Source organism: Panthera tigris, chromosome B4, assembly GCF_018350195.1.
Source record: "Panthera tigris isolate Pti1 chromosome B4, P.tigris_Pti1_mat1.1, whole genome shotgun sequence".
Taxonomy (NCBI): domain Eukaryota; kingdom Metazoa; phylum Chordata; class Mammalia; order Carnivora; family Felidae; genus Panthera; species Panthera tigris.
Window position 1 is genome coordinate 54,502,373 of NC_056666.1, and position 18,378 is coordinate 54,520,750.

Sequence of the window (18,378 nt, forward strand, 5' to 3'; positions counted from 1 at the left end):
AGACAACCTACTGAATCAGAGAAGATACTTGCAAATGATATAGTCGATAAAGGGTTAGTATCCAAAATATATAAAGAACTTATACAACTCAACACCAAAAAAATAATCCAATTAGAAAATGAGAAGACCTGAATAGACATTCTCCCAAAGAAGACCTACAAATAGCCAAGAGACACATGAAAAGATGCTCACTAATCATTAGGGAAATGCAAATCAAACCCACAGTGATCAAACCACAATATCACCCCACACCTGTCAGAATGGCCAAAATCAACAACATAAGAAACAAGTGTTAGCAAGTATGGACAGAAAAGGGAACCTTGTGCATTGTTGGTGGCAATGCAAACTGGTGTAGCCGCTGTGAAAAACAGTATGGAGCTTCCTCAAAAAATTAAAAATGGAACTACCACATGATCCAGTAATTCTACAACCAAGTATTTACCCCCCAAAACCAAAAACATTAATTTGAAAAGATAGATGTAATCCTATGTTTAAAGCCAAGATATGGTAGCAACCCAAGTGTCCATTACCACAATGGAATATACACACAATGGAATATTATTCAGCCATATAAAAGATCTTGCCATTTGCAAAAACATGAATGGATCGAGAGGGTATTATGCTAAGTGAAATAAGTTAAATACTATAGGATTTTACTTATATGTAGAATCTAAAAAATAAAGGAATAAGCAGAAAGCAAAAACTGACCCATAAATATAGAAAACAAAATGATGTTTGCCACAGGGGAAGGAGGTAGAGGGATGGGGAAAATGGGTGAAGGGGAGTGGGAGTACAAGCTTCCAGTTATGGAATGAATAAGTCATGGGGATGAAAGGTACAGTACAGAGAATATAGTCAATGGAACTGTAATAGCATTGCATGGTGACAGATGGTAGCTACACTGGTACCTGGCACAGCACAATATATAGACTTATCAAATTTCTATGCCATATACTTGAAACTAATATAACATTATGGGTCAACTGTACTTCAATAGACAGAGAACTCAGGGGTGCCTGGGTAGCTCAGTCAGTTAAACATTGGACTCTTGATTTCGGCTCAGGTCATGATCTCACAGTTTTGTGAGATCAAACCCCATGCCGGGCTCTGTGCTGACTCTATACAACCTGCTTGGGATTCTTGCTCTCTCTCTGCCCCTCCCCTGCTCATGCTCTGTCTCTCTCAAAATAAACTTTAAAAAATTAAAAAAAACAAAACAAAACGTGAACTCACAAATGTCTTTACAACAGTTATCACACATTCTGTTGCATGCTTCTGAATTCCATACTTCATCAAAATGTTGAGCTATCAATACACGGCGACACCTGCAAACACATTGATATATACATTATTAAATGACCTAGTAAGTTTTAAGAATTCCTATTTCTTTTTTAATTAATTTATTTTTTTTAATGTTTATTTATTTTTGAGAGGAAGACAGAGTGCGAACGGGGGAGAGGCAGAAAGAGAGGGAGACACAGAATCCGAAGCAGGCTCCAGGCTCTGAGCTGTCATTGCAAAGCCTGATGCGGGGCTCAAACCCCTGAACCGTGAGATCGTGATCTGAGCTGAAGTCAGACACTTAACTGACTGAACCACCCAGGCACCCCAAGAATCCCTATTTCAAAACAGAGTTATATATTATATTAGTTTCCTATTGCTGTCATAACATTACCACAAATCTAGTGGCTTAACACAAATTTATTGTCTTACATTTCTATACATGAGAAGTCTGATATGGGTTTTACTGGCTTTAAATCAGAGTATCAGCAGGGATGGATTTCTTCTGGAGGCTTTAGGGGAGAATCTGTTTCCTTGTCCTTTCTGATTCCTAGAGACTGCCTGAATTCCTTGGCTCATGCCCCACTTTCCTCCATCTCCAAAGCCAATGAATATCATTCTAACCTTTCTTGCTTCATTCCACAATTAAGTACCCTTATGATTATACTGGATCCACACAAACAACCCAGAGTTATATCCCTATTTTAAGGTCAGCTCATTAGCAACCTTAATTCCATTTGCAGTCTTAATTCCCTTTTGCCACGGAAGGTTAATTTACAGTTGCCAGGAATTTGAATGTAGACATCTTTGGGAGACTATTCTGCCTATCACATATTTTTTTTCCATATATACTTGATAAACACTGCTTTCAGAAGTTGTCTGAGATTCCCTTGAGATTCAATATTTGGGAACTATTAAAAGAATCTTCCTGATAGCAAAGCAGTTTCTTGTATCTTAGTAGTTTCTTGTATTTGACTCTAAACCCCCAAATATGCTTCTTGATATCTATTGGATATCTAAGAAAATTTTCATTTTCTTACTTCTTTAACTAGATTATTGTACCACCTACAGGAAGAAATGACGTTTTCTGTTACTGTTCGATAGCTGCTTATCAGTTCAAAAATTTTGAGTCCATTTTACATGATGGGCAATAAGAGTACAAAGATGACTAATACTGAAAAGCCACCAAGGAACTATATGCTCTAACTAAAACCATCCTAGATTTAAATTTTATTTAGTAAGGAGAAACTTAACCCTGCTCTCAATTATTTCATCAACCCATCAGCTGGTAAGATGGTACATGTTACAGAGCTCAGCTCTCAAAATGCCTATCATAAATACCTTTTCACAACTGGTAAAGCATGTAGCTGTATGTCAGTGCCAGAGAGAAAAGGCTTGAACTCACTGTGAATTTGTATCAAAATTTTCAATAAAAGTGGGGATGGATGAAATACATGAAGGGGATTAAGAGGTACAATCTTCTAGTTATAAATAAAATAGAGATGACAGGGGGATGTAATGTATAGTCCATAATATTGTACCAACTCTGTAGGGTGACAGAGGGTAACTAGAATTATTGTGGTGACCATTTTGTGATATATGAGAATACTGAATCACTATGTTGTCCTCCTGAAACAGATACAATATTGTACTTCAATTATTCTTCAATTGAAAGAAAATCAGCATCTCAATATACTTGTTTTACTTAAAGAAACAACAACAAAAAAAAACTCCAATGAAAGTTTTGGAGGATTATCAAATAGAAAGAGAGAATACATTTTCTGGAATTAAGGCAGATCCTGAGGGTTCACGTACTGGTTCCCACCCTTTAGACATTTGCTTTTACAGGTTTGTACTTGATATTCTACCAGTGTATTTACTTACTGAGCAAGTATCCAAAGTAATTTCCCAGACTTTCATGTTGTGCTTATTTTTAAATAACAAGTTACAAAAAGGTATGTGGCTTACTTGCTTATGTTTTGACAGTATGACACCATCTCATAAAGCTTCTGTTGTCCCACATTTTCCATCACCACCATTGAACTTATTCTGAATATATCTCCAAAGCCATAATACAAAATACAATCCGCCTTCATGTCATCTCGACCTGTAGTGTGAGAAGTCTTGAGATTGCATAATTACTTGAAAATTTCAAAATATGCAAAAATAATATATATAAAATTAGCTGGCAATGCTTCACAGTCTAAATATATCACATCTAGAAATTTCAGATATGTGCAAGTTAATTTGTAACAGCTGCCCTGAAATTATAAAAAGAAAAACCAACTAATGAGAGCTATCAACAATCAGCTTTATTAGTAAAAAAAAAATATGTGCATATATAATCCAATTATTGAAGTTAACAATTTGAAGCCACTAATTAAAAATTCAGAAGTTAAAGACAGACATCAAATTATCTTAGAAAACATAGGAAACAATTCATAACACTCCAATACAAGTAAAATAAGCACACAAACATAAGTACCAAAAAAGTATAAAACTGTAAAAATGACTTCATTGTTCTAAAAAATACTAGCTACTAAATATTTAAAATACAGAATTATTAAACATATATAATGTGTTTTCTGGAAAAGCTTTGTTAAAAGTTCCCTCTGGTTAGAAGTTACACATACCTGCACGTCCACTCTCTTGGTAATAATTTTCAATAGATTTACTCATTGAATGATGGATAACAAATCTCACATCTGGTTTATCAATTCCCATACCAAATGCAACCGTGGCCACCACCACCTAAAATGTTTTAACATTTTATGTTAATTATATAAACTTAAAATATTTTTAAATGTTAATGAGGATGCTGTTGAAGATATATACTTAACCTGAATTTCATTGGCTGACCATCTTCTATGAACCTTGGTCTTATCTTCTGGTTCCATATTGGCATGGTATGCACCTGCCTGAATTCCCAGTTTCTGTAAACTAACTGTAACTTGCTCAGAGTCTTTCTGAGAAAAGCAATATATGATTCCTGTAATAAAATATGTCCAATTGTTAGATATACATACACACATATTCAAGATACTGATTAACACAACGCATGAGGGAAAAAGATTTAGGAAAAAATGCCAAGGTCTTCAACACATAATGACTTTCTGATATAATTCAAGATTTGATCAGCAGCTTGCTCTAAAACAGAAATAAGCCCTGGGCCACAAGTTTTGGTTCCCATTACCTCTTTTTTTCTCTCAAGTATGATGTGAAAAGTTTCATGTGCAAAGGAGTTTGGGAACCACTGCATTGAACAGGTTTCTCTCTTTATTTGCAGGACTGGCCAGAACCTCTAATGTGCTGGTATACCCCATGAAGCTCCAAGAGGATAAATAGCTGCAGCTTTTCTCAAACTTATTTGACCCTGGAGCTCCTTTTACCCTGGGTACTCATTAATGTCTCCTGAAAATCTGTAGAACAGCTTTGAAATGCTACCTTTACACAAACTCTGTGCTTCAGTAATGCTCATCTGTGCATTAATCCACGAAACAGAAATACTCTCAACTCCATCTATAGATACCTCACTCAATGTGCACTATTTATTCTTTAATTGTCCTTTGCTATCAAGGACTATTTTACATCCATTCAGAAAGTCAGTGCTTAACCTTCTAATACACAGTGGATAATTAACTAAATGTGCTGTTGATAATTAGCATTATGCCATTAGGTCCACTAATGACTACTTAAAGCAATTAGGTGCAAATAAACAAAAATAAATAGTTTTATGACTCTTATAATCCATCCCATTAGTAAATGACACACCCAATTTCTAAGATCACCAAGCAAATTAATTTTTTTTAATTTTTTTAATGTTTATTTTTGAGAGAGAAACACAGAGCATGAGTGGCAGTGGGGGGGGGGGGGTTGCAGTGCAGAGAAAGAGGGACACACAGAATCCAAAGCAGGCTCCAGGCTCTGAGCTATCAGCACAGAGCCCAACACAGGGCTCAAACCTGCAAACCATGAGATCATGACCTGAGCCAAAGTTGGACACTTAACCAAATGAACTACCCAGGCGCCCCCACCAAGCAAATTAATTTTAACATAACATTTTCAAATATCTTCTGCCATGCACTAATATTTTTGGTGGCTAATCATTCATCAGTAAATCAGTATGATATTACTTTTTGAAACTTTTCTCTCAGTCTTCAAAGTTGTTTTTGTATTACCTGATTGCCCTTTGTATCTCCCATTGATGAGCTTTACAATATCCTCGATAAAATCTTCAGTGTTGGAGGGCTTCTGCCGAATCTAAGAGAAAGCTAACTTATTACAAAGTAAATTAATGAGTACCATCCATGTAAACATTGACTTACAACTTTCAGGGTGCCAATCTTTTATAGGCATAGTGCCTTTTCCTTGCTCTTTCATTCACCTCTCCTGACCCTGCCACCTCCCAGGCTCTTCTTGATCCTTGGTTTTGAATTTGCCAGGAATAAGAAGGCACAGAAGCAGTGAACTTGTAAAGATGGAGACCTTTTTATTTTTTGATGCTACTTTTATAAAAACATAAACCATGGCATAAATAACTTGAATGGAGACTCAGAAAAATATTATCTATTCTTAAAAGGATATAATACACACACACACACACACACACACACACACACACACACACACACACATACATACATTTAGGAAATTAGAAAAAACATGTCACATAATCTGAATAGAGTATTAGCAAATGGTATATTAATCTTGAGCTATTTTGTAATTAACTTCAATAGAGATGTAGTTAGGGTCCTTGGCATCAATCTTCCCTCCATCCTTGCACAATAATGTGCATCAACTTCACAAGGCAATGTCTTTTATTTAACCCAGCAAAGGATTATGCAGCAAAAGAGATAAAGAAGAAAGCACGAATCAATGAATATGCTTCTCATCACTTCCTCATTTTAAAAACTTTTAAACAGAGTTACCTGTTACTTATAAACATAATGAAAAGGTAACCTCTGCTATAATCCTTCATGAAAGTAATACGTTGACATAAAAGTTACACACCTCATAATAAAGATTTGGCCGATTAAAAGAAGCTGTGAAAGTAAAACACTTTTCCACACACAGTATTTTCTGGGCATCCTTCAAAACATGGCTAGTTGCGGTTGCCGTCAGCCCGATTAGGGCCGTGTTAGGGAACTGCCGCTTCAAGATACCCAGTGCCTTGTAATCTGGAAAAGAAAACATACAAAGTGGCCCACTTTCTACATGTAAGCAGTATATATCTAGCATGTGCTGCCTGGCCTTTCTGAGTAGGCAGGCTATATGATACTTTTCCCTGGCTCTTCAGAAACACTGTTCTTGGCCACAGGTAGAACTCCCTGTTGAAGAGAGAAAACCAACACATTTCCAGTAAGCTGTGCACTGGTCTACAACCTCTGACTAGTGGATTTAAGAGGCAGTGGGAGTGGCCACAGTGTGTGAATCTCTCACAACAAACGAGAGATAAAAGAGGCCATCAGGCAAACTCCTTCTACCAACACTATCACGCAAGTGTGGCAAATTCAGACCAGAAAAATTTTGGTGAGGGCACTAGTTTTTATAGAATGTACTTCCAGGAAACCATTCTGGGCTCATATTTGTCATCAACACTTAAATCACTAGGTAAGTTGTCCTTATGTAATTAACTCTTTGCAGAAAGTAGAAGAGAACTGTGGTAGAAACTGCTAACTGCAAAGCTAGAGGACTATGAAAATAGAGGAGAAGGTCACTGCTGGGGAAGTCGTGAAGGTTTCAAGGAGGTAACATGTGAGTTGGGTCTTGAAGACAAGCAGAAGTTACTAGGAAGGGTAGAAGAAAACACCAGGCAGAGAAAACAGCACTTACACCGCAAATACACTGGCAGGAAATTACTTAGCATATTCCAAAAACAGCAAGCAGGTCAGTCAGACCAACCCACAGGGTGTCGAGCTGGATGTATTACTGTCAACTCCAGTAAGCTGGTAACCACATTCCCTGTATGGATCCACGCTAGAACTAGACCAAAAAAGGAACGAACGTGTACAAGGTGTGGCAGGCAGAAGTGAACCAGTTGCCATTACTCTCTGAAGATCTTTCCAGGCAGATAAGATGAGGGACAGATAGATGCAGAGGGGCCCAGCCAGTTCTAACTTGTCCTAGTTTTTTTCCACTCCTCCTTCAGCTCTTATTCCCAACTGTAGGTCTTACCCATCACCAGTCCCCACTGGATGCCTGGCAGGCAGCAGGCTCACAGAGCTGACAGCTACTCAGAGAGAGCTTACCAGAGACCTCTCACAAGCTTCCTGTCTGTGTACCCTCTGGCCCCGGCCATGCCAGTTGCAGACCTCCCTACAAGCTCCAGTTGGTCCTCCCACACCAGGGCTTCAGGAAATCAGAGACCATCCTCCACCTCCTTCACACCTTCTCTTTCCCTGCTCTTCACACAGTTGTGCAGGGTCTGCTTCCTAAAATAAATCCCTGATCACCTGCCATTCACAATGGCTCTGCTTTCCTGCCTGCACCTTAACTGATACTGTTACACTGAAGAGTACAAGAAGGCAGGTTTAAGTAAGACTGGGAACAACATAGTTGATTCTAAGAACTAGGACTTTATCCTATAGGAAATTTTTGAAGCATAAAAGGGATATAAATAGACTCATCTTTTGGCAGTAGTGCAAGGTATGGGCTGGAAGAGACAAAACATAAACAAATGGAGATCAGTCAAGAGATGGCAGCAGCAAACCAGAACCCCACTAAGAATAGGAAACAAGGCATGACACTGAGGATAGAGCAGAAAGAAAAGACTGAATACAAACCCAAGAACCAAAGCCCGATAGGTCCTGGTAACTATTGGTATATGGGCTCTGGGGGATGCGGGGTGGGGAAAAGGGGAGAGAAGGGGAGGGAAAGAGCCCAAGATTCATCCATTTGTGCCAAGCATGTCTTCAGGAACTGAATGTTAAGTGGTGAACAAGACAAAGCCGTTTTGCAAATGGAATGATTCAAGCAAAGAACCAGACAAAACAAAAAGTAAACCAATAAATATGTTATTATCAGAGAGTGAGAAGGGCTCGGAGTGGTAAGCCCAGTGTAATGGAAGTATAACAAGGGAGGGAGGAAGAATAGGAAATCGAAGAGAGGTAAACAAAGGACAGACCACATGTCACCTTATGGACCTCGGTCAAGAATATGGAATTTATTCTAAGTACAAAGAGAATCTGCTGGGTAGTTTAGGAAGGGAAGTAACAGGATTTGATTTATACTTAGAAAAGATCACTTTGGTTGCTGTATGAAGAATGAACTGTAAAAGGGTAAGACTGGAATCACAGACTAGTTAGGGAATCATTGTAGTAGGTCAGTGGAAAGGAGCCCAGGTGTACCTAAGAGACAGCAGGACAAAGAGAAGAGGACAAACTTGAGATTCACTTTAGAGGCAGAGTTGACAGGACTTGGTGATGGACTGGATCTGCAGAAGTAGGATAAACCGGGCGCCTGGGTGGCTCACTCGGTTGAGTGTCCAACTTCGTCTCAGGTCATGATCTTGCAGTCCGTGAGTTCAAGCCCCGCATCGGGCCCTGTGCTGACAGCTCAGAGCCTGGAGCCTACTTCTGATTCTGTGTCTGCCTCTCTCTCTGCCCCTCCCCCACTCATGCTCTGTGTCTTTCACTCTCAAAAATAATTAAAAAATTAAAAAAAAAAAAAAAGAAGTAGGATAAACCAAGGATGATGGACTAGCTATTACATTATTTGTTCACAACTCCAACTCCACCTTTTGATACACTGTTTGCAGTGCTGATGCAGGGAATGTGCACACTATCTTTCTGCTTTGCCAGCTGGCCCTAGACTACAAGGCTAAGGGAAGAATTAGGGTCTTGCTCCTTCCTTTTTGCTTCCTGTGGGCTTGCCTGTGTTCTCAAGAATGTTACCCAGCAAGGCTTCTTCATCCCTATACCAGCACTGTCTCTTTGTAGTAGCAGCCAAATACAGTTTTTCCAAACTTTGAAGAACCAGCTTCATCACAGGTCCACCTCACCTCTGCCTCCATTAAGAGGCTCCAGCACCAGGTAGCTGTGCCTCCTCAGAGGTCTGAGTTTCAGCTCCACAAAGACCCTCCTCTCAAGCTTATTAGTTCCAACCTTTTCTTCTCGCTCAGGAACAAGACAAGGATACCCACTCTCACTACTCTTATCCAACACAGTATTAGAAGTCCTAGCCAGAGAAATTAGGCAAGAAAAAGAATAAACAGTATCCAAATTAAAAGAGAATAAGTAAAACTGTCACTATTTAAAGAAAGTTTGCAAAACATAAAATGAATACACAAAAATAAGTTGTGTTTCTATATACTATTAATAGACTATTAGAGAAATTAAGAAAACAATTCCATGTGTACCTGGGTGGCTCAGTCGGTTAAATATCTGTCTCTTGATTTTGGCTCAGGTCATTATCTTGCAGTTCGTGAGATAGAGCTCCACATCCGGCTGTGCACTGACAGCATGGAGCCTGTTTGGGATTCTCTCTCCACTTCTCTGCCTCTCCCCTGTTCACACTGTCTCTCAAAGTAAATATTTAAAAAAAAAAAAAAGAGGGATGACTGGGTGGCTTAGTCAGTTAAGCATCTGACTCTTGATTTAGGCTCAGGTCATGATCTCACGGTTGTGAGATCAAGCCCACATTGGGCTCTGTGCTAGCAGCATGAAGCCTCCTTGGGATTCTCTCTCGCCTTCTCTCTCTGCCCCTCCCTGCTTATGCATGCTCTCTCTCTCTAATAAATAAACATTAAAAAAAGAAAAGAAAAGAAAAGAAAAGAAAAGAAAAGAAAAGAAAAGAAAAGAAAAGAAACAATTCCATTTACAATTGCATCAAGAAGAATAAAATGCTGAGGGATAAATTTACCCAAGGAGGTAAAAGATCTATACACCTGAAAACTATAAGACATTGATAAAAGAAATTGAAGAGAACACAAATAAATGGAAACATATTTTGTGTCTATGAACAGGAAGACTTAACACCGTTAAAATGTCCATACACCCTGAGCAACCTACAGATTCAATGCAATCCCTATCAAGATTCCAATGGCATTTTTCACAGAACTAGAAACAACAATCTTAAAATTTGTATGGAACCACAAAAGGCCCCCAATAGCCAAGGCAATCTTAAGAAAGAATGAAGCTGGAGACATCAAACTCCCTGATTTCAAACCATATTACAAAGCTATAATAATCAAAACAATATGTTATTAGCATAAAAACAGAAACATGGATCAACAAAACAGAATAGAGAACCCAGGAATAAATTCACATATATATGGTCAATTTATGACAAAGGCATCAAGAATATACAATCAGGAAGCAACAGTCTCTTCAATAAATGGTGTTGGGAAAACTAGACAGCCACATGCAAAAGAATGAAACAGGACTTTACACCATATACAAAATCAACTCAAAGTGGATTTAAAAAGTCTTAAACATAAGACCTGGAACCAGAGCACTACTAGAAGAAAACATAGGGTATATCCTTTCTTCTGTTAACGTGATGTATCACATTGATTGATTTGTGAATATTGAACCAGCCCTGTAGCCCAAGAATGAATCCCACTTGACCATGGTGAATAATTCTTTTAATATACTGTTGGACTCGATTTGCTAGTATCTTGTTGAGAATTTTTGCATCCATGTTCATCACAGATATTTGCCTGTAATTCTTTTTAGTGATGTCTTTGTCTGGCTTGGGAATCAAGGTAATGCTGGCTTCACAGAAGGAGTACAGAAGCTTTCCTTCCGTTTCTATTTCATGGAACAGCTTGAGAAGCATAGGTACTAACTCTGCTTTAAATGTCTGCTAGAATTCCCCTGAGAAGCCATCTGGCCCAGGACTCTTATTTGTTGGGAGATTTTTGATAACCAATTCAATTTCTTCACTGGTTATGGGTCTGTTCAAGTTTTCTATTTCTTCCCTTTTGAGTTTTGGTAGTGTGTGGGTGAGTAGAATTTGTCCATTTCTTCCAGATTGTCCAGTTTGTTGGCATATAATTTTTCATAGTATTCTCTGATAATTGTTTGTATTTCTTCAACGTTTTTTTGTTTTTGTTTTTTTTTTTGTTTTTGTTTTTTTATTATTTATTTTTGGGACAGAGAGAGACAGAGCATGAACGGGGGAGGGGCAGAGAGAGAGGGAGACACAGAATCGGAAACAGGCTCCAGGCTCCGAGCCATCAGCCCAGAGCCTGACGCGGGGCTCAAACTCACGGACCGCGAGATCGTGACCTGGCTGAAGTCGGACGCTTAACCGACTGCGCCACCCAGGCGCCCCTTGTTTGTATTTCTTAATGTTGGTTGTGATCTCTCCTCTTTCATTCGTGATTTTATCTATTTGGGACCTCTCTCTTTTCTTTTTGAGAAGCCTGGCTAGGGGCTCATCAATTGCTTATTCTTTCAAAAAACCAGTGATTCATTTATCTGTCCTACTGTTTTTTGGATTCTATATTGTTTATGCTCTAATCTTTATGATTTCTCTTCTTCTGCTGGCTTTAGGGTTTCTTTGCTGCTCTGTTTCTAGTTCCTTTAGGTGTGAGGTTAGATTCTGTATTTGGGATTTTTCTTGTTTCTTGAGATAGGCCTGGACTCCAATGTATTTTCCTCTTAGGACTGACTTTGCTGTATTCCAAAGGGTTTGGACTGTCATGTTCTCATTTTCACAGGCTTCCATATATTTTTTAAGTTCTTCCTTAATTTCCTGGTTGACTCATTCATTCCTTAGTAGGATGTTCTTTTCTTGTGGTTGATTTCAAGTTTCAAAGTGTTGTGATCTGAAAATATGCATGGTATGATCTCAATCCTTTTATATTTGTTGAGGACTGTTTTGTGAACCAGTATGTGATCTATTTTGGAGAATGTTCCATGTGCACTCATGAAGACTGTATATTCTGCTGCTTTTGGATGAAAAGATCTGAATTTATCTGTTAAGCCCATCTGGTCCAATGTGTCATTCAGAGCCACTGTTTGCTTACTTATTTTCTACCTAGATGATCTGTCAATAGAGGGAGAAAAAGCATTTGACAAAATACAGCATCCTTTCTTAAAAAAAAATCCTCAAGAAAGTAAGGACAGAGGGAATATACCTTAACATCATAAAAGCCATATATTAAAGGCCCACAGCTAATACCATCCTCAATGGGGAAAAAGTGAGAGCCTTCCCCCTGATATCAGGAACACAACACAGATGTCCACTCTCACCACTGTTGTTTAACACAGTGTTGAAGACCTAGCCTCAGCAGTCAGACAATAAAATGAAATAAGTCATCCAAATTGGCAAAGAAGAAGTCAAGCTTTCACTTTTCACAGATAACACGATACTCGACATGGGAAACCTGAAAGACTCCACCAAAAAACTGCCAGAACTGATACATGACACTATTTCAGCAAAGTTGCAGGATAAAAAATCAATTTATAGATATCAGCTGAATTTCTATACAACAGAAAGAGATATCAAGGAGTCGATCCCATAAAATACTTAGGAATAAATCTAACCAAACAGGCAAAAGATCTGTATGCTGAAAACTACAGAAAGCTTATGAAAGAAATTGAAGAAGAAACAAAGAAATGGAAAAATATTCCATGCTCATGGATTGGAAGAGCAAATATTGCTAAAATGTCGATAGTACCCAAAAAATCTATGCATTCAATGCAACCCCAAACAAAATAGCATCAGTATTCTTCACAGAGCTAGAACAAGCAATCCTAAAATCTGTATGAAACCACAAAAGTTCCCGAATAGCCAAAGTACTGTTGAAAAAGAAAACCAAAGCTGGAGGCATCACAGTCCCGGACTTTAACTTTAACCTCTACTACAAAGCTGTAACCTCTACTACAAAGCTATCAAGACAGTTATGGTATTGGCATGAAAACAGACACAAAGACCAATGGAACAGAATACAGAACCCAGAATTGGACCCATAAACATACAGCCAACTAAACTTCAACAAAACAGGAAAGAGTATCCAATGGAAAAAAAACAGCCTCTTTAGCAAATGGTGCTGAGAACTGTACAGCAACTTGCACAAGAATGAAACTGGGCCACTTTCTTACACCATACACAAAAATAAACTCAAAATGGATGAAAGACCTAAATGTGAGATAGGAAACCATCAAAATCCTACAGGACAAAACAGGCAACAACCTATTTATTTGACCTCAGCCACAGCAAATGCTTACTTGACACGTCTTCGAAGGCAAAGGAAATAAAGGCAAAAATGAACTATTGGGACCTCATCAAGATAAAAACCTTCTGTACAGCAAAGGAAACAATCCAAAAAACTAAAAGGCAGCTGACGGAAAGGGAGAAGATATTTTCAAATGATGTATTGGATAAGGGTTAGTATCGAAAATCTATAAAGAACTTATCAAACTCAACACCTGAAAAACAAATAATCCAGTGAAGAAATGGGCAGAAGACAAGAATAGACACTTTTCCAAAGAAGACATCCAAATGGCTAACAGGCACATGAAAAGATGCTCAACATTGCTCATCATCAGGGAAATACAAATCAAAACCACATTGAGATACCACCTCACACCGGTCAGAGGGGCTAAAATTAACAACTCAAGAAACAACAGATGTGTCAAGGATGTGGAGAAAGAGGAACCCTCTTGGGCTGTTGGTGAGAATGTAAAATGGTGCAGTCATTCTGAAAATAGTGTGGAGGTTCCTCAAAAAGTTAAAAATAGAATTATCCTGCGATCCAGCAATAGTACTTCTAGGACTTTATCCAAAGGATACAGGAATGCTGATTCATAGGGGCACATGTATCCCAATGTTTATAGCAGTGCTATCAACCAGAGCCAAATTGTAGAAAGAGCCCAAACGTCCATCAACTGATGAATGGATAAAGATGATGTGGTGTGTATATATGAGCACGATGCTACATAAAACTATAAAACACTTTTGTACAGCAAAGAAAACCTATGGGCTAGGAAAAAATATTTGCAACTATATGATAAAATGTCAACATAAAAACTACACAAAGAATTCATTTATCTCAATAGCAAAAATACCTAAAAATTACAACTGAAAAATAGGCGGAGCATCTAGATAGATATTTTTTCTAGAGAAGACATACAAATAGGCAATGCGTACATGAAAAAGTATTCAGCATCACTAATCATCAGTGAAATGAAAATCAAAACCACAATGAAGTATCACCTCACACCTGTTACAATGGCTATTATCAAAAATACAAGAAATAAGAAATGTGAGAGAAAAGAGAAACCCCGATGCACTGGTGTTAGCAATGTAAATTAATGTGGCTGCTACGGAAAACAGTACAGAGGTTCCTCAAAAATTTAAAAATAGGGGCATCTGCGTGGCTCAGTTGGTTAAGCGTCCAACTTTGGCTCAGGTCATGATCTCATGGTTCACAAGTTCAAGCCCTGTGTTGGGCTCTATGCTGACAGCTCAGAGCCTGGAGCCTGCTTCAGATTCTGTGTCTCCCTCTCTCTGCCCCTTCCCTGCTCATACTCTTTCTTTCTCACTCTCAAAAACAAACAATAAAAAAATTTTTTTTAATTTAAAAATAAAACTATGATCTAACAATTCCACTTCTGAGTCTTTACCCAAAGGAAACAAAATCACTATCTTGAAAAGATATCTAAGCCACTATGTTCACTGTAGCGTTATTTATAATAACCAAGACATGGAAAAAATGTAAGTGTGCACTGATGTACAGATAAAGAAAATGTGCTATGTATATATACATACACACACAATGGAATATTATTTGGCCATAAAAGAGGAAATTCTATTTGCAACAACATGGATGAAGCTTGATAGCATTATGCTAAGTGATGTAAGTCAGCCAGAGAAAGACACTGTATGACATCACTGACATGTGGAATCTTAAAACAAACAAACAAACAAACAAAAAACATCTCAAAGATACAGAGAACACAATGGTAGTTGCCAGAAGTGAGGCATAGTGTGGGAAAAATGGGTGAAGGGAGTCAAAATGTACACACTTATAGTAATGCTCAATAGTGATAATACTGTATGTTAAGTCGCTAAGGGAGTAAATCTTGAAAGTTCTTATAAAGAAAAAAAAGATTTTGCAACTATGTGTATTGATGATGTAACTAAACTTACTGTAATAATCACTTCCCAGTATATGCATATGTCAAAGAACTATCTTACACAACTAAGACTAATAAGTGCAATGTTATATGTCAATTATATCTCAAACAGTTTTTTAAATGGGTACACATTTCTAATAAACAATTAGGAATATAAATCTACAGCTGAGGAGTAACAGGACTAGACATGGGAAAAACTGATTACAGCTGGCAGCTAATCTACAGAGGCAACACAAGTTATGGTAATACACAAGCAATGGTTCTCATCCTAAGTGATCAGCACTGAGGTTGGAAATATAAGGTAAGGGTCAGAAACCTAGCATTTCCACTAGCTACCAGGTAACAACTCTTTGGAGTAGTCTGATTAAGATGGTGGGGTCTTCTGTAGAAAGGACAGTATATGTACTGAGGCATTTAAAACAAAATTTTAAAAATTACCTGTGTCCCAAATAATTCTGAAGGCAGTGAATGTGTCTTCAGGCCACAAGTCCACTAGGCCTGGGGAAGTGTAAGAAAAGGTGAAAGAGATCGGAACCATAGAGAACACTAACATTTGAGGTGGCAGCAAAGGAAGAAGGCAGCAGTGAGCGGGGAAAGCGTTCCGTCACTGAGGGAGGCGAAAGTGGCAAGGAGAGAGGTGAGTGCAGGAAATGCTCCTGAAAGTGAGCAGGAAGGGGAATGCAGATGAGCCCACAGCATTAAGCAGTGGGGAGTGAGGTCTCAGCTCACCCCTAAGCAGAGTGGCAGAGGCAGAAGCGACTCAGTGAAGTCAAAAAGGAATAAAGGTGAGAAGGGGAGAGAGTTTAGAGGAGGAGGCAAAAAGAAGAACAGAAATAGGACAATGCCATAAAGGGGTGGAAAAGGCCAAAGACTACTTGGGCTTCTAATGTTTGTTTTTGTAAAGTCTGAAGATGCAGGAGTGAAGACTTTGACAAAGTCAAAGTTAAGAAGGCAGGAAAGGATGAAGTGGAAGGAGTCATGGTAACTTATAAAGAAATGGTCCCTTTTGCCTTAAGAAAAAACAAAATAAAACAAAACAAGATTACTAATGTTTGGAAGGGGAAAGAGAAGACGTCCATACCTGCTGGCACCTACTTTCCGGGCTCTGGGAGGCATCTGCTAAGTATGAGTTAGGACCTAAAGAAAAGTTAGCGGCATGAAAAGCTCATTGGAAGAAATGTATGCAGGAGACAAAACAGGAACAAGAAAAAGATAGTGGGGTACGATGAAAGCTGAACTGAGGTGGAAATTAATGCAGTTCTGCAATTTTTTCCCACCAATGCTTAGTACTGAAACAGCAGGCATAGAGAAAGCAGAAGCCTGGATGGGTCCAGAAGAAAAGTCTGGCACAGAGACTGAAGTAGGTAAAATGCCAGGCAATCCACGAGAAACACAACAGAAAAGTGGCAACAGAAGAGTCTGGAAGGAGGAAACAGTGGCCATCAGGTGGGGCCTAGAGCAGTGGGCAAATATAAGGACAGATTAAAGAGGACCCCAGGGGAACCATATGAGTGTGAAAGCAGGTTCAGAAAGAAATGAGGTTGAAATCACAAGCAGGACTTTTTAAATCTAAGACCGTCTTACACAGAATAAGTCTGAGTGATCTGCTTCTGGCCATGTAGGATTAAGTTGGAGAAGTAAAGAAACAGGTTACTCAAATATCCCACAGAACTTTAACCCTGAGGTGTTAGTTGAGTGTAGATCTGGAAGTGGATGCCAAAGACCCTGAAGACGACCTTGAAGGAGATCCTAATTCCTCAACAGATGTGAGAGAGAACCTGGATGTCAGTAAATCTTTATGGCTAAAGATGGGAGAGAATAATGTTTAAGAAACATACATTTCAAGGGATAAAGGCAATCAGACTAAGCACTACCATGGCGGGGAGTAGAGATTAAAATTCTGCCTCTTGGTTCCCCGTAAGTTAAGGCAAGAGAAAATGAGTAATAACTGGCTGAGAAAATAATTTTAATGGAAGCAGTGATTTCCATCATATAAAAAAACAGTCCCTAGAATCAAGGAGTTTTCTAGACACATCATACATACCAGGTCTGAAATCATGTCCCCAGTGGCTACAGCAGTGAACTTCATCCACAGCAATTCGGGTAAATCTCCTCGCTTCATAGGCTTTCTCTAGTCTTGACATGAACATTTTGCTTTTTGCAATTTTCTCTGGAGTCACATAAATTAGCTTTAGCTTGGAATTTTTATTTACCATTTCAGCATGAACCCATTTCACATGCTCCTGTTGGAAGGAGAAACAGACATAATGACGGAACTGAGCTAGCCAGTGGGGATGCTAAGCAGTAAATTAAGATGCTCAATACTCAAAGCAACAGCCTTAAACTGTTTTTTTTTTTTTTTCAACGTTTTTTATTTATTTTTGGGACAGAGAGAGACAGAGCATGAACGGGGGAGGGGCAGAGAGAGAGGGAGACACAGAATCGGAAACAGGCTCCAGGCTCCGAGCCATCAGCCCAGAGCCTGACGCGGGGCTCGAACTCACGGACCGCGAGATCGTGACCTGGCTGAAGTCGGACGCTTAACCGACTGCGCCACCCAGGCGCCCCAGCCTTAAACTGTTTTAGCAGATGTTGAGTTCATTAAAATTGTGACCATGTCCCAGTACTAAACTTCAGGGCAGCTGTAAATAGCATTTTAGTTATTTACTTATAACCAAATATTGATAAAAGAATAATCTCATTTGACAAAAAAGAGAAAAGTAAAAATGAAAACACTCCAATAGGCATTTACTCTATGAAGACATAATTCTAAGTTGTTCATATAAATGCCAAAATATGAGCTAAATGCAATAGGGATGGTTATAAAGTTGGGTTTTATTAATTTTAACATTGTATTTGTGATCTCTTCATGTATCTGAACAAAATCTATTCTTTATTAGCTACTTTAATGATGCTATCAAATCTACGCAATCTCTTTAGGTTTTATAAAGTATCTTATTCATTGAATTATGATTTTATAAAATAAAATATATACTTATATATAATAAAA

General features: G+C 38.5%; 1 protein-coding gene across 1 annotated transcript in view; it reads right to left on the reverse strand.

Moving 5' to 3' along the window:
* Nucleotides 1-18,378, reverse strand: part of RECQL (RecQ like helicase) — a 58,057-nt gene that overhangs the window by 9,062 nt on the left and 30,617 nt on the right. The window contains exons 6-12 of the mRNA XM_007084051.2: nucleotides 17,413-17,611; nucleotides 6,292-6,458; nucleotides 5,460-5,541; nucleotides 4,122-4,270; nucleotides 3,915-4,032; nucleotides 3,250-3,388; nucleotides 1,234-1,325 (exon numbers count right to left, since the gene is read on the reverse strand). Of these exons, the coding sequence (XP_007084113.1) occupies nucleotides 1,234-1,325; nucleotides 3,250-3,388; nucleotides 3,915-4,032; nucleotides 4,122-4,270; nucleotides 5,460-5,541; nucleotides 6,292-6,458; nucleotides 17,413-17,611 (946 nt within the window). The remainder of the gene's footprint in view (nucleotides 1-1,233; nucleotides 1,326-3,249; nucleotides 3,389-3,914; nucleotides 4,033-4,121; nucleotides 4,271-5,459; nucleotides 5,542-6,291; nucleotides 6,459-17,412; nucleotides 17,612-18,378) is intronic.